The sequence below is a fragment of the Enhydra lutris genome, unplaced genomic scaffold (assembly GCF_002288905.1).
Source record: "Enhydra lutris kenyoni isolate GAN:26980312 unplaced genomic scaffold, ASM228890v2 scaffoldscaffold16, whole genome shotgun sequence".
NCBI classification, from domain to species: Eukaryota; Metazoa; Chordata; class Mammalia; order Carnivora; family Mustelidae; genus Enhydra; species Enhydra lutris.
In genome coordinates, this window is record NW_019154100.1 from 28,163,232 (window position 1) to 28,180,551 (window position 17,320).

The following is a 17,320-nucleotide window of genomic DNA, read 5'->3' on the forward strand; positions in this document are numbered from 1 at the left end:
GCAGTCTGCCCCTCTAGTACAGTCACACGGTGGGAGAGGTCTCCAGAATACAGGCATTCTAAAGGAAGCTCTTTACCTAATATGGAGGCTTTTATCAACCCAGTCGGTTGCAGGCAGTTTTTCCGTCCGTGCATCTCAGTCACACACCAGAAAACATGGACACGACAACCAGAAAACAATCAAAACTTTTGAGATTTAGGAGATCAAACGTCCACTAGCAAGGGTCCACAAAGGGTGAGCTGTTTACAGGTGAGAACTGGCGCAAATGGAAAACTGTTCTGGAGAACGCTGTGAGTTGTTAGATGTAGGGCCCCCCATACAGGACAGTATGTACGCGCCCTCACGCACACGCACGCACTTGAAACCTCGCCTGGCTCTGTACCTGGGACCTTCTTGGGAACTATGGGAAGGAGCAGCAGGGCACCTTGCCGCCAAGCCACAGGGTACAGGCAAAGAACAGGGCAGGCAGTGACAAGCCTTTCATTCATTCACTTACTCCTTCAGTCATTCCTTCTCCCCACAGGAAGTGTCCTCAGAGGAATGTGTCCACAAGCTCAAAGCATACTGCCTCTTTCTAGTCCTGGGTTTTTCCAAATAAATACATGCCACAAGGAAAGGCCATGCTGGAGGCCACTGGCCTTGACACTACTTTCCAGTCCACAGCGGCAAAGACCTCTGCCAGCACCTGAAGTACCTCTAGCCACAGAGTAGAGAAAGTGGCCAGAGCCTGTAACCCCAATGCAGGACTGCTGAAGGGTTTCCCATTTCCTCTTTGCAACCTTTCCTGGAAAGGGCCTCATGATTTCACAGAGTTGTGGGTGGACACATCCCACATTCTGTTAACCTCTACAGTAGTCTTTCATAGTAGGATTACAGACTTGTATGGTAAATACACAAAATGGCAAGAAAATCAGGTGACTGTACTGTAAATGAGTACTGTACACTTAATCTTCCTCAGCCAGTGCATGGGGTAGGTGCTGTCACTGTCCTCGCTGTACAGAGGCAGAAACTGAGGCACAGTGAGGCTGACAAGCATCAGAGGTATATAGTCAAACCTAAACATGCTACGTTCACTACACTGCCTCTCAGATGATCCTCGCTTCAAGAATTCAGAGCTATTTTCTCAAGGATGAAACACAGACCAATTGCCTCTGATGGGGGTGGGGTGGGGAGTAGGGACAGTACTATCTAGCTCTGTTACGGGTCTAAAATCCAAATTCCAGTTCACACTTGGCCAGCCATGGAAACTTAAGGCAAGTTATATAACCCTTCTGTGCCTCAGTTTATTCACCTATAAAGTAGGGATAATAAGGGCCTATTATCTATTCTATATACCCATCTATTTAGCATACTATGGTGTTACTTTAAGAAGATAATGTAATTATTTACTAAAGTATTGTTGGAGCCAAATTGTACACTATTGGCAATAGAGTAAGTACCTTATTTTTCCGTCCAGCGACTTTGACCTTTACTAATTAGATGGTTTACAAATCTACCCTCTGAAATGAAGCAGCACAGATTTATCTCTTTTGGTTTTGGAAATGAGGAAACTAATAGAAATGCACAAAAACCTGTTGACATGCAGCATCAAGAACCACCAAGTCGGGGCACCTGGGTGGCTCAGAGGGTTAAAGCCTCTGCCTTCGGCTCAGGTCATGATCCCAGGGTCGTGCGATCGAGCCCTGCATCGCATCGGGCTCTCTGCTCAGCAGGGAGCCTGCTTCCCCCTCTCTTTCTGCCTGCCTCTCTGCCTGCTTGTGATCTCTCTCTGTCAAATAAATAAACAAAATCTTTAAAAAAAAAAAAAAAAAAAAAAAAAAAAAGAACCACCAAGTCAAATCTACTGCAAGCCACTAGATCAACATTATTTCATCTCCTAATATGGCCCCTACAGGAAAATCTGAGTCAACAATAGCAAAGCTGAGGCTCCTAACATCTGGGGAAAGCTCGAAATGAACTTTTAGTTGAGTACTATCACAAGAATAACTAAAATGGGTCAGATTCTCTGTTTCAGTTCAAGAGGTGCAAGCTGCCTTGGGGCCTTTGCACTGTCTATTCCCTCTGCCTGGGTCCTGACGTTCCCCATGCTCACATGGCTAACTTCCTCCCTTCTGTCAAGATTACCCTTTAGCTTCTCAGTGAAGTCTACCCTGACCAACCAATTAAAAATTCTAACACTTCCTCCTCTCAATCTACCCTTAGCCTGCTCTAATCTCTCTTTTTCATAACCACCTTCAACATCCTATTTAATTTATTTTTATGTTGAGTGTTTATTGTCTATCTCCCACCACTAGAACATAAACTCCCCAAAGTTGGGATCTTTGTTCACCAAAAATACCAAGGGCCTAGAACTATGCCTGGTATAAAATAGATACTAAATATATATTATCACATAAATAAATTTAACATGCAGAGGTACTTTTACAAATGTACCAAATAATCAAAGCTAACAAGAATAAATAAACAGTTCCCTTTCTGGAACCAACACCTAAAAGATTTCTCAGCACTGAGATGCACGGACAGCGGGCATTTCATGAGTCTGTGACATTGACCTTCAGTGCTAAATTTAGTGCCCTTCGTGTTTCTGTGATTCCTAGTTACCAGTTTAGCTTCACCTATCTAGGATGTGCATGTCAAGAGTGTTTCTACAAACTCACAGTAGATACTGTGAGTATTTACTCACAGTAAGAATCAAACAAACCTTGATCAGCTCTTCCCATCTCCAGGAAACAGAGCCGGGCTATGAATGAATTGAGAGCAAAGCTGATTAAGAAACACTTAAAACTGCAGGCTATGAGATTTCTAGGCAATGTAAGTTGAAGGAAGGGCTTGGGCTGGGATACCAGGGTTGTCCACAGAGACAGGCAGGCACTCCAGTACTAGACCAGCAATGAAAGGCAAGGACCAACACAGAAACGAACACGGGTGTTGCACTCCTCTAGGAGGAAGAGAGCTAAGACAGAGGATGGGAGAAAATCACACTTCCCTTGACTCTGCAGCCCCAAATCCTTGTTCCTATGGGTACAGGAAAATGGTTAAAAACAAGAGCTAAATGCACATATGTAACAGAACAGAGACAGCTATTCTCCACTTAATGCACTTAATCTGAACTAAGTGTTACAATTATATAATGAAAACTGTGGGCCTGTATACCAAAGGCCTTAAAAAATCTGTCAAGTAAAAACCACTCCATAGTCCCACAAACCTTCATGTCATTACTGCTTAAGGATTCTGACTAGCAGTTAAAAAGTTTTAACTCAGAAAGTTCCCCAAGATGGAACTACCACCTGAGCATACTTCTAATACTATTATGATTATTAAATAACAAGCTCTGTGAAAAAATGAAAGATAATAGTAAAATGAATCTTTTAGCAGTCCTTTCATGCATCTTTTTAATGTGGCCACTCAATAACAAGGACATGCAATCAGAAGTCAAATATTAAAAATAACCATCTGCCTCCAAAAATTTATGGACTGAACCACAAACAATAAATAAATACCACTTAACAATCCATACAGAGAACTTTCACTAAATGCTTGGTCCAATATAGCTGCACTCATGGCCCCTCATCAAGTGTATTTACATGTCACTGCCTACTAATCAGGATGTTTTTACCCTTCTCAGGTCAATTCTTATTTGTCCATACAGGGCTGTCTTTAAAAGCAAAGGGCCTCTGCTCTGTAGAAGCACCCAATAATTTAAGTTCATCTCTTCCCTCTGGGAATTTCGAGTGTTTGTTCATTTCAAGCATTTATTTTCCATAAAGCTGGCTGGTTTTAAACTAATTCCAAAGTACAGTCATTGTTAGCCTTGCCACACAGTGTGCCTAAGTCATAACTATTGTTATAAATTTAATTCTTCAATATTTTCATTAAAAGACTAGCCCTCTGGGGATGAGCGTAACTTAAAAAATGAGTTTCAGAAAATTTACAGAACCTTTAACCCTCTTTAAAAATGTTTACCCAATACTAACAACAATTTCTGCAAACTTAAAAAACTCCTTTGATCCACCGTTTAAAATCTAATTGATTATAAACTGAATCCTCAAGTGGGATAACTGCCTTTAACACATTTTAATAAATACAACTGATATTTCATTTAACCAGCTAGTCCAAGTAGGCAGCCAATGTGGGAAAATTATTACTCACCTTAATTATAGTTTATCCTGAACTAACTCTTGGAGAAAGTGAATGGGATATGCAATGACAGCCCTCCTTAACTCGGGAAATATTATTTATTTATATATGTATATGCTACGTATTTATTTCTTATTTGTTTCTACCTATTGTTTTCTGCTTATTATTGAAAGGAAAGGAATCTGAACTAACCAAATTTCTCTTGGAACTTTGCATTACTGGAGTTTCAGTTTTATTTTAAACTGCCCATCATGAAAAATCTGATTGATCCTTTAAGTACCTTCGGTTATGGCTATTCGGTCATGATATGAATCAGCAAATTTGTTACTCCATTATTCCTGCTTTTAAGGCTACCAAAACTTGCCTACTTCTCTCACACCTCTCTCCGAGGAGACGGCGGAAACTCTTATACGGATGTTTTAAAACTTTCTAAGTTTCAAAATCTAGACAATTATTCATCAGGAGTATTTCTTGAAAGACAGTCTGTAGACATTTTCAAATGATTGCTTTCCATTCCGGATGCCCCTGCCCCTCTTATCCTATGCTCAACTAGCAGTCAACGCTTATTAAGCACCCACTGTGTGCCAAGAGAAAGCATTATACTAAGCAAAGAGCATAAGGCTCGCCCTCATTTTATTCGTGCATAAATACACAGCAGTCGTGACTTATTCTCACAACTTTGTAGAAACGTGAGTTGCATCCACATGGGTGAGTCCACAGCATTCATTTGGAAATGGCTTTCTGGGCTCAATTTACAGGTTCTCCGTACTGGACAGCCCCGACGGGACATCACGCGGTCCCTTCACCTTCCAGCCCACACAGGCCAACTCGTGGGCGCCAGCCACACCTTCTGCAGGTGGCTGGATCGCCGAGCCAGACGAACCCGACCCATCTCCCCTCGCAGGGACTCGGGAGTCCATAAATGCGTGCAAGGACTCCTGCGAATTCAAGGACTTGTTGAAAGGCCCCGGGGTCCCGGGCAGGAAGGGAAAGCAGGCGGCGCCCCCCCCCCCCCCCCGGCCACCGAGTCCCCCGCGCCCCGGGCGCTGCGCAGGCCGCCGCCGCCGCCGCCGCCGCGGACCCCGGGCGCAGCCGGCGCACCTCGGGCCTAGCACCAGTGGAAAGGCAAATCTGAGCCGGGACACGTTTCAACGCCCGGCCGCGGCCCCGGGGGACTGCTCTCCAGCAGACACAGCCGCAGGGGCCTCCGGGGCCGCCCGGCCTGGGGCGTTGGGCGCGGCCCGCGGGCGCCCCCGGCACCTCAGCCCGCAGCGCCCCGGCGTCCGCGCCAGGCCAGGGCAGGGGCGGGTGCCCAGGGCCCCCAGGCCAGCGTCCCCGGCCCGGCCGAGCGAGCCCCACGGCGCGGGCGCAGAGGGCTAGAGCCGGGTCCTCCGCCCGCGGCCGCCCGCTCCCGCCCCCTCCCGACGCACCACACCTAGCAACCCGCGCTGACAGGACGCAGTGGCGGCGGCGGCGGGAGGAGGAAGCGGAATGGCTGCCGCGGTGGAGCCACCCCCCCCCCCCCCCCCCCGCTCCCACCTCCCAGCCGCTGCAGCCGCCGCGGAGCCCTGACAGCTCTAGCCCGGGCGGAAGCAGCGGGCGGCGTGCAGCGCCCGCCCCCCGCCGCCCCCGGCGCCTCGGGCCGCCCAGACCACCAGGCCAACTAACTCCGCGCCCCTGCCCAGCGCCAGCCGCCCGGCCCAGCCGCGCCCTCCGCCCCGCGCCCCCTCCCCCGGCGCCCGGCCCCGCCGCCGCATCTCCTCGTCGCCCGGTCCCTCCTCCCGGCGCCCCCGCCGCGGCGCACCCCCACTCCCACCACTTCGCCGCCGGCGCGCACGCCCCTCGGAATCCCCCAGCCCGGCCGCCCGCCGGCCCCGGCACCTCGGGGCGCCCGCCCCCTCCCCCACCCCACTCCCCGCCCCCCCAAGCACCTCGCGCCTCCGCATCCCGTCACCCCCACGCCCCGGGCTAGCACACATCCTCCCGCCCCGCCGCCGCCTGCCTCCCTCCCGGCCACCCCTGGCCATTCTGGGGTTCTCGCTTGGGCAGGAGTTTCCGCGCGCAGGGCACCCCCGCCCACCCCCGGGCCATTTACCGATGTGGTTGTCCTCGATGTGCTCGATGAGGTCGGCCAGGGTGGGGAAGTGGAGTCCGCAGCCCCCGAATCGGCAGGTATTGGAGAAGAAGGAGGCGGCGGCGATGCCTGTCATGGTGCTACATCGAGAGCCCCCCTGGTGTCGGCTCTGCGAGCGCCGGGCCGGCGGGCGGAGGGAGGGAGGGAGGGAGGCAGGGTGGGGTGAGGAGAGGAGGGGCTGGGGGAGGGGGAGAGAGGCGGGGTGAGGGGAGCGGAGAGAACGGGACGGAGGGAGAGGGGGCTAGAGCAATGAAGGAGAGCGAGGAGAGACCGGGAGGCTGAGGGAGGCGGTGGCGGCGGCGGCGGCGTCGGGAGCGGCAGGGGGAGGGTGGGGGTGGGGGTGGGGGTGGGGGGGTGAGGCCGCCGCAGCTGGGAGGAGGGACCAGGGCGCGCGGCAACAGCTGTGCGGCCCCAGCCTCGGCTCCTGGACCAAGGCCTCACCTGCGAGCTCCTGCCACCAACTTTATCTTGTCGGCCTGCCCTTCACAGTTGGTAATACATGCAATCTGTTTGCAGCTTCCTTGGTTATGTGTATTACCTTCTTGATATATACACATCTATTAATTACATATGCATCCCGCGATGAGAATTCAGGGAGTTACCCAGGCCCCACTCGGGGGCATTTGTTTGCACTTGGCCACCTGTCTAGGTGTGACACTGACATTCACAGGGGACCCAGGAAAGGTAATTGTGTGCACCTTACTCTTTAAACCTTTTTTTTTTTTAAGTCATTTTTCTCTAGAGGTTTGTACTAACTAATTGATTTTAATGAAATTTTCCTCTAGGCCAAAAGAAAATCTTAGCTTTATTTAAATTTCAAAATAGATTTCTTGATTGTCAAGTGAATTTGCCCGTGTTTTACATATGAACCACGTTTGTTATACTCCTTGCTCCTTTTGGGAAAACAAAAACGAAAATTATTTCATTTCCCCAAATTATAGCACCCTACTGCCCTATCTGAGTGAGGTCTGGGAATTGATTCACTCCTCTCTCTGGGAGCAAGACTATTAGCAGAAAGGCCAGTGCCTTGGTTAAGGCTAGAAGGAGTAAAAACAGGGTCAAGGGACATATTTATTCTTCATTTAAAAGAGAAAAGACTCCTACAATCAATCTTGATTACACATTTAAACGATAATGTTGGCCAGTTAAACACTTAAGTTGAATTTGGTAGCTTCCCCCTAAAACTGACATTTTGCTAAGAATGGGTTACTTTCTGGTCCCCATCCCCAGGCCCAGTTGCGCTCATATTTTTTTTTTAAAGATTTTATTTATTTATTTATTTATGAGAGAGAGAGAGAGAGAGAGCACAAGCAGGGGTAGTGGCAGGCAGAGGGAGAAGCAGGCTCCCCCCTGAGCAGGAAGCCCAACTTGGGACTTTGGGATCATGACCTGAGCCTAAGGCAAGGCTTAACCGACTGAGCCACCCAGGTGCCCCACATTTGTATTTTTACCTGCAAAGTGTGTAATCTCTGATAGCACTTTTCCGGGGGCCTAAGGAACATTATACATTATCAGCAGTTTATAATCCAATAGTGCATTTTTTAATTAATACAGGCATACTGAATTTAGCACTTTTCCTTAGGACAAATTTCACTTACCTCTGGTGCAGATACATACAGAAAGTGTTCCCCTCTCCATAAACTATATTCATCTCCCACAGTTAGTATTTTTCATTTGAGTTTTCGGAGTGAGGAAGGCACCACCAAAGTTTTACAATCGGACGGTCACACAACTGGGATTGATTAGTTCCCTCACCCGTGGCATTTCCCCTTCTCTCCCATTTCTTTTTGCCCCTTTCACAAGGTGACAGACTTGTGCTGAGAGGAGAGTTGGGTTGGATGCGGCTGGGGCGATTGTATCATCGAAGTTCAGCTGGGTGCCAAGAATGGTTTCCTGGGCCCATGTGTGGGTGGGGGCAGGGCCTGGGTGGGCCTGATAATGAGCCAGCGACCCGGTTGGCTGGAGACTGGAGCCAGGGCCAGACAAGGGTCTAAAGAGCAGGAGTTAGAATTCTAGATCTTGAATTAGAATTTTGGCAGCTGTGCAATGCATTCAGCTGCCCAGTCTGGGAAGGCCTTCGGCTGAGAGCAGGCAGAATATCTGGCAGACACACACCGCCCAAAAGGAACAGGACAGGGCAATGTCAGCCCAAACTGGTACCAGCACAGCTTCCCCCTAGAGATAAGTGTTAGGCACCACCACCACCACCACCACGCAGGATCTAGGAATTATGAAGAGCTTTGGAGAAGTAGAAACTCTGTCCTCTGGAGAAAAAAAAACTGTCCACATGGAACTATTAACTCCAGGCAAGAGACTCAGAAAGGGAAAGTGCCAGAAATGTACAGGTAAAAGACAAGGGGACTGGGTTCTACTCATGCACACTAGTGTACAAACGCATGGAACTATTAACTCCAGGCAAGAGACTCAGAAAGGGAAAGTGCCAGAAATGTACAGGTAAAAGACAAGGGGACTGGGTTCTGCTCATGCACACTAGTGTACAAACGATAGGCCAAACTTAATAAATAGAGCTTTTTGGTGAAATAAGCCAAAATAACATAAATCAGATTTTTAAGATTTTGTTTACCTTTTAACCTTTAAGATTTAATTTTTTTAAACCTTTCCTTACCTTTTTACCTTTTCATTAATATTTTGTAAGGACTCATTTGATCTTCCAGTCTAATTCTTATATGAACTGAAGCTCTGCCTATGTGACATTCTGTTTGTTTTTGTACTCTGCACACTCTAAGCATTTCTGGCCTTTATATTAGATGCATAATCATGGTCTATTAGGTTTGGGAATATACTCTGGCTGTCAGAGCCACTGATACTGTAGATGTAAATAAACTGAGGCCAGGGACCTGGAGTGTGTTCTCCCCCAGCTCACACAGCCACGTTCCTCTCTGTATTGATAGTGCATTCAGTCTGGCATCAGTAACAGTAAAAGAACAAAGATATAGTAACCACATGCAGATTTTTTAAAAATTACAGTAGCTTGCTTACCATCAGGTACTTACATTTAAAAATATTTGTTTCAGGGGCGCCTGGCTAGCTTAGTCGGTAGAGCATATGACTCTTGATCTTGGGGTTATGAGTTCAGGCCCCACATTGAGCCTAGAGCTTACTTAAAAATTTTTTCTTTCAATTTTAAAAATAAAAGTGTTTGTTTTAAAGGTGTCCCCTCAGATAAAATCAACACTAGGCTATAAAAATATGGCGAATAAACATTTCAGCCTGTTCTGTCCAAGAGAAAATGATGGCTGATATATCTCTACATTTACAAAAAACATTTGTCTGCCTGATTTGGGTAGTCAAAATATTTCAAAGGAAAGGGACGGTGAGAGAACTGAGGAGTCAGAAAGATAGGGTAGTGGGTAGAGCCAGAAGTGTTCCCTGGGCTTAAGACCCTTTTCTTGCAAGCCATTTGCCTTTCCCCAGGGTACTGTGCCTCCCTACGTGTAAGCCCAGACAAAGTACGGACATAGTGGCCCCATAGGTTGGTACTTAGCATTACAAATGATTTGGGATCCAGGAGCAATTTCCCAAAATCCAGAATGGCCACTGACCACGGGCTGGTGCAGCTGCCAGCAAAGTGTGAATCCATTGGTCTAATGGAACCAATCAAAGCCACCTGATGATTCTGCTTCATGAAATTGTCTGGCCTCCACATAGGGACTTGGTTAATTTAGGGATATTCTGATAAAACCTTGCACTTCCTGTGCCCTGCATGAACATCTGTTAGCACTACAAGAGGATGTGTAATGAACCTTGGATTCTGTTTTGAGATGAACTCTCCATACTGCTTTTAATTCTAGCTTTCTCAAGTTTTCTGAGTCAGGTCCCTCTTAAGTTGCTTTTCAGGTTTACTGCATATAAACAGCTTGTAGTAAGTGCCTGGAGGCACTCCTTTTACCACCACCACCACCACATAGACTGATTAGACTGAACAGATCAGGAGCCCAGTCTACTTCCTCTCATGCCAGTCTATGGCCACTTACAAGAATGGCAGCTCTTAGGGTGCCTGGCTGGCTCAGTGGATGGAGTCCGCAACGCTTGATCTTGGGGTTGTGAATTCAAGCCCCACATTGGATGTCAACATCACTTAAAAAGAAAATCTTTGGGGCGCCTGGGTGGCTCAGTGGATTAAGCCTCTGTCTCTTAAGCTCAGGTCATGATCTCAGGGTCCTAGGATGGAGCCCTGCATAAGGCTCTTTGCTCGACAGGAAGCCTGCTTCCCCCTCTCTATCTGCCTGCCTCTCTGCCTACTTGTGATCTCTCTATCTCTCTCTGTCAGATAAATAAATAAAATCTTCCAAAAAATAAAAAAGAATAATATATTTAAAAAAAAAATCTTAGGGCACCTGGATGGGTCAGTTCATTAAACTTCTGCCTTTAGCTCAGGTCATGATCCCAGGGTCCTGGCTCTGAGCCCCATATCTGGCTCCTTGCTCTGCGGGGGAGCCTGCTTCTCCCTCTCCCTCTGCCTGCTGCTCCCCCTGCTTGTCCCCACTCTCCCTGTCTCTCTCATTCCGTCAAAAAATAAATAAATAAAATTTTTTATTAAAAAAATGAAAATAAAATAAAATCTTAAAAAAAAAAAAAGAATGACACTCTTGAACTCTTGAAGACACAGGCTGCCACTTCGGCCAACAGCAACCTTTGTCTTGACAGGATGTTTTCTTTAGGCTTCACCTTCTTCCAAGGAGGATGATGTCTATTTCAGATTTTCTTGTTTAATATTTATGCAACCAAATTTTCAAGATTTTTGTATTGGTTTTACTCCAGCTCAGAAATGAATCCGCTTTCTCTGCTCTTTGGTGATTAACTCTCATTTTGGTCCCCAGTCTGATTCTGCCTAGATTTAAATATTGGCCTTAGAATGAGTTATGGCGGTTCTCTAGTGACCAGTCCTCATGGGTATTACCCCTTAGCTGTCTACCAGGCTGCTTCTGCCTCACTCACTATGTGCATAGTTACAGCATTTTTGTTTCCAGCTGCTTGCAAGATTTCTCTAGAACTAAATTAGGGGTGCTCGGTGGCACAGTGGGTTAAGCCTCTGCTTTCTGCTCAGGTCATGATCTCAGGGTCCTGGGATCAAGCCCCGCATCAGGTTCTCTGCTCAGTGGGGAGTCTGCTTCTCCCTCTCTCTCTGCCTACTTGTAATCTCTCTCTCTGTGTCAAATAAATAAATAAAATATTTTTTTAAAAAAAGAACTAAATTAATGAAACATCCAACCAATAACCGGAGTTCTAATTGGGCATCCTGGGTTTACTCCCCTGATGCAGTCTGCCACACTGCCACCCGGATGATAGCTCCAAATCCAAATCTGATGGGGTCTGGCCACCCAGGTTGAGCTTTCAATATGGCCATAAAAGCGGCCAGCCCATCACGATTTCATTCGTTCCTTCAACATATTTTGATTGAACTTCTATGCAAGCTGCTGCTACATGACCCCAGATGGCATTATTTGTAGAGGCAACTGCAGGAACCGTGACCCTAGGATTTGTATATCTGCATAGGCTGATCCACTGTGCAAGATAGAAGGGATACAATTTGAATAAGACAAGTACAGTCTCTCCTCTCATGAGGGAACACCAGATGCTTTGCAAGGTCCTCCTGAACTGGTTCTTAGCGCCTGCCACGGGTACTCAGTGGACCCCATGTACTGTCCTCTTGGCTCTGGTGTCTGCCATTTCCCCTCTTTCCAACTTGGGCTCACTCAGGTGATGACTCTTGTTGCTGTTGACTGTAATCAGTCACTAAAGCACTAATGCTTGAAAAAACACTGCACAGCCTTTTTGCCTAGGCAGGTGTCCTTAGGCATTATTGATGCTCACCCGACAGTGCCCAGTGTTGAAGATTTTCTATCCCTTCCAAGGCTGCTACCATCTTTTTTGTCCTAGCTTTTTGAGGTTTTGTCAGCTCCCACTTCACAATCCTTTTCCTCTAGGACTCAAACAAGTATCGAGGGAGACTGGGCTAGAGAATCAAGTTGGAAACACTGCTCCGTGATCTCCCCTCCCCTGCTAGCATCCCTCCGCACCAACCCTCACCATCAGAGTGGCTTTCTACTCAATGATCTTTGTAATTGGATCTCTGCAGAATGCAGCACATTCAAAATGAACCAAATTATGTTACTTTTCAAAACGCACTCATTGTTCATAACAGGCCCCCTTGCCTTTACACGTGTATGTATAGCCTGCCAGAAATATTCTCCCCTCTTCTGCTCTCTCCCTTCCAGACACACTTCAGCAACTCAGTCTGTCACCTCCTACAGGAAGCATTCCCAGAATTCTGCCTTCTCTTTCATCCAGGCTAAGATACAGGCTTATCTGTGCTTCAGCCAAGCTCCCTCTGCCTTAGATCTCTGACTATTGGCTTATTGGTCTTTCTTCTCTAGACCAGTGGTTCCCAAGCCTTTTTAATTGAGAACTCCATCAATAAAAAAATGTAAGCCTCGATCTCATAACTATTTATATTTTTATTTATAAATTATAAACAGGCACTCCTATTTAAATATAGCATGTATATTATAAAATAAATCATACACTTTAAGAAGAGAACTTTAAAAAAAAAAAAAAAACAGAAAGGGAAGGTCTAATATCTTCCTTTCATATCCCAGAGTACGTCTGGCTCCCATATGGGATGAAGGCATTCTGCCCTGGAGGCCACAAGCCCTGGTCTCCTTGAGAAAGGACACTACCTTTCATCCTGCCTGCACGTAGCGTTCGGTACAAGCTGTATGGGGGTAGAGCTCAGTGCTGTGATAAGGCAATGTACTAAGGTTTCAGGTTTCAGTGCTAAAGCAATTTCTAACAATGTGTTACTGTTCTTCTCTTATGTAGCATCAGGAAAAGATAGTGTTCAATCAACTCTCAGCTTGGATAGATTACAACTGTTATACTTTCCCATGATCATGGCCCAACCTTTGATGAGACCTTTTTTTAGGTCTAGCGAAGTGTCATTGCCCTGTGCCCCTAACAGGCACTTATGAAATGCTTGTCTCATTGGTTTTGATGGTACTGGTTTCCTAGTCACTGCTGATGCAGACAAAGCCATTCGACTGGACAGAGATAAGCAGGGAGGCATTGAGCCATGACATGAGATCTGACACTAGCTCTCCTTTTATTTGACTGACTCGGACACCTTTCCCTTTCACAGATGTTCAAGTTCATTATGATGATTATTTTAAATAACAATTACTACCATTCACTGAGTGCCTACTGTTGTGTCAGGCATTGCACTAGATATCTTAACAGGTAAGTTTTTAAACCCCATATTACGCCCAAATTATGGATTAAAAAAAAAAAGACCCAGGGAAATAAGGTAACTTACGGAGGCCCAGAAAGGTAGTAAGTGATAAATTAAAATTTGAACTCAAGTCTGTCTGACTCCAGAGTCTTTGCTCTTTTTTAATAAGGATTTTGTTTATTTATTTATTTGAAAGAGAAGATGAGAGAGAGAGAGAGAGAGAGACTGAGAGAGAGCACGAGGTGGGGTGAGGAGCAGAGGAAGAGGAAGAAGCAGACTCCCTGCTGAGCAGGGAGCCCGATATGGGGCTCAATCCTGGGACCCTGGGATCATGAGCTGAAGGCAGATGCTTAACCAACTGAGCCACCCAGGTGCCCCCAGAGTTCTTCTCTTAACATAATATCATACCTTGGTTTGGGTATTTTGGTCATTTTCCTTTCTGCCCTTGAATCTGAAGAAGTTGGCCTCTTGGCCACAAGTAGGACCATGCTCATATCCATCACAGACATTAAGATTGAGGGGCAAGGATTTTAAGCTATATTACAAAACTGTAGTCATCTAGACAGTACAGTACTGGCACAAAAACAGACACATAGATCAATGGAACAGAACAGAGAACCCAGAAATGGACCCACAACTATGTGGTCAACTAATCTTCAACAAAGCAGGAAAGAATATCCAATGGAAGAAAGACAGTTTCTTCAACAAATGGTGTTGGGAAGACTGGACAGCATCAAGCAGAAGAATGAAACTGGATCAATTTCCTATACCATACACAAAAATAAATTAAAAATGAATCAAAGACCTAAATGTGAGACAGGAAACCATCAAACTCCTAGAGGAGAAAAAAAAAAAAAAATCCTAGAGGAGAACACGGGCAGAAACCTGTTTGACTTAAGCTGCTGCAACTTCTTATTAGACACATCACTGGAGGCAAGGGAAACAAAAGCAAAAATAAACTATTGGGACTTCATCAAGATAAAAAGCTTCTTCACAGCAAAGGAAACAACGAAACTAAAAGGCAGCCTATGGAATGGGAAAAGATATTTGCAAACAACATATCTGATAAAGGGCTCATATGCCAAATCTATAAAGAACTTATCAAACTCTACACCCAAAGACACAAAAAATCCGGTTAAGAAATGGGCAGAAGACATGAATAGACACTTTTCCAAAGAAGACACCCAGATGGCTAACAGATGCATGAAACAATGCTCAACATCACTCATCATCAGAGAAATCCAAATCAAAACCACAATGAGATACCACCCCACACCTGTCAGAATGGCTAAAATTAACAACCCAAGTAACAACAGGTGTTGGTGAGGATTCAGAGAAAGGGGAACACTCTTACACTGTTGGTGGGAATGCAAACTGGTACAACCACTCTGGAAAACACTAGGGAGGTTCCTCAAAAGTTAAAAAATAGAACTACCCTGCAACCCAGCTATTGCACTACTAGGTATTTACCCAAAGGAAACAAAAGTACAGATTCAAAGGGATATGTGCATTCTGGTGTTTATAGCAGCATTATCAACAATAGCCAAACTATGGGGAGAGCCCAAATGTCCATCACCTGCTGAATGGATAAGGAAGACATGGTGCATGTATATATATGAAATCTTGCTATTTGCATTGATGTGGATGGAGCTAAAGGGTATTATGCTAAGTGAAATAACTCAGAGAAAGACAAATACCATATGATCTCACTTATATGTGGAATTTAAGAAAGAAGGCAGACGAGCATAGGGGAGAAAAGGAAATAAGCCATAATGGACCCTTAACCATAGAAAATAAAACTGAGGGTTGATTGAGGGAGGTGGGTGGGGGATGCAATAGATGGATGATGGGTATTAAAGAGGGCACTTGTGATGAGCAGTGGGTGTCGCATATAAGTGATGAATCACTGAATTCTACTCTGGAAACCAACAGTGCACTGTATGTTCACTAACTAAAAGTTAAATAAATTAAAAAAAAGATTGAGAGGCAAAATTGTCCTACTTTACCTAATGCACATCGGAGAGGGCACTGAGGGTTGGGATAGGGGACTGATGATGGAGAAGCCTTGGGGCCTCCACCAGGTATTACCACTCTTGGCTTTTCTTTTCCCTTTCGTTCCCCTTTGGAATGCCCTCTTATTCCTGTTCCTAATATTTTAAAATTGAACTCAATATGGGGCACCTGGGTGGCTCAGTCGGTTAAGTGTCCAACTCTTGATTTTGGCCCAGGTCATGATTGCAGGGTTCTGAGATCGAGCCCCATGTGGACTCTGTACTGCTGAGTGGGAGTCTGTTTAAGATTCTCTCTCTCCCTCTCCCCCTGGTCTCCTTTCCCCTCTCTAAAATAAGTAAGTAAATAAATAAATAAATAAAATTAAAAATAAAATTGAACTTAATATAGAATTAAGCCTTTGAAAAGGTACCCTTGTTTTGCTCTTTGGCTGGTTCTTGACTTAGCCTTCATTGTGTACCTTTGCACTGTTGATTCTGAGGCAGAGCAGGGAAATAGGCATTAGCTATCACGTGGAAAGGTGACTCTGTTTGCTTTTGTAATGCCCTTTGTCTTTGTCCCTGATGCTTCAGCCCATTTTTTGGTATCATCATATCTTCTGTTGCAGTTCTAATTCTCAGAGCCACAGAACAAAGAGCCCTGCTGAACACGATCTCAAAGGGCTCTGCAACTCAGCCCTTCTTTTTTAGGGTTGGATCCATGTGATGGCTACTTTTGCCTTTCAGAAAACAGACCCAGATTTCAAAAGTACCTCCAGGAAGGCCTTATCCGCAACTTTCCATAATTTTTGTCTCATTTTGCTTTTGGTGACATAAATGATTCTTTCTTCTCTATAGTCCTCCAAGTACTTCATGACTTTTTATTTATCTTAGAGGTCTCAACTCAGAAGCCTTAATGACCAGGCAGGGGAGGCAATGAGAGAAGACAGCAGGGTGGGAGTGCACATGCATGTGTCGTGTGAATGGTGGGGACTGGATGAATTGGAGACCACTGGTCTCCTAAGACACTGGAAGGCAAGCAAGTCCCATCTGGAGGCCACCTCTGAGCCACCAGTTGGCAATCTCTGATTTTCCTTCCAAGCTGCAGTGCAAAAATTAGATTACTTTTACTGTCACAATAGCCCAAGAGTATTGGGATTAATTATGTCTAAATTTCTCCCCACTGTGAGACGACATGCAATCTAATCCTTGGTGCAGATAATTCAGAAAGGACCCTCTGCACCACAAACAGATCTCCAAGATGCTGTCAGAGCTGCCCAGGTAATGGTCATAGCAGAGGGAAGAATAGCTGCCGGGGGTGATCTCCAGGCTCCAACACTTCTTGCTTCTCAGTTTTCCTCTCATATTTCCCATTGCAGATCAGAACCTTAAGATAAATAATTTTCAACAAGCTGAGTCTGTAAGTCTTCCAAATTTATCTAAATGAGTGCTGTATATAAAGGTAATAGTTTACAGTGCCTGACCAGTATCTAGCTATACTTTAAAAATAAAAAACCTGGGGTGGGCGGGGGGGAGGTGCGCACCTGGATGGCTCAGTTGGTTGGGCCTCTGCGCTTGGTTTCAGCTTAGATCATGGTCTCCAGGTCATGGGATCCAGCCCCACTTTGGGCTCTGAGCTTAGCACAGAGTTGGCTTGTCCCTAGCCCTCTGCCCCTCCCCCTGCTCACTTGTGCTCTCTCTCTCTCAAATAAATATAATCTTTAAAAAAAATTAAAATTAACAAAATAAATGACAGGGTATCTGTGTGGCTCAATTGGTAGAGCACGCAACCCTTGATCTCTGTGCTGTGAG

General features: G+C 45.8%; 1 protein-coding gene across 1 annotated transcript in view; it reads right to left on the reverse strand.

Annotated features, from left to right (window-relative positions):
* LOC111147242 (juxtaposed with another zinc finger protein 1) overlaps nt 1–6,403 on the reverse strand; it is a 318,779-nt gene extending 312,376 nt beyond the window's left edge. Inside the window, exon 1 of the mRNA XM_022503166.1 lies at nt 6,233–6,403. Within this exon, the coding sequence (XP_022358874.1) occupies nt 6,233–6,347 (115 nt within the window). The 5' untranslated portion in view covers nt 6,348–6,403. The remainder of the gene's footprint in view (nt 1–6,232) is intronic.
* Nucleotides 6,404–17,320: the final 10,917 nt, after the last annotated feature.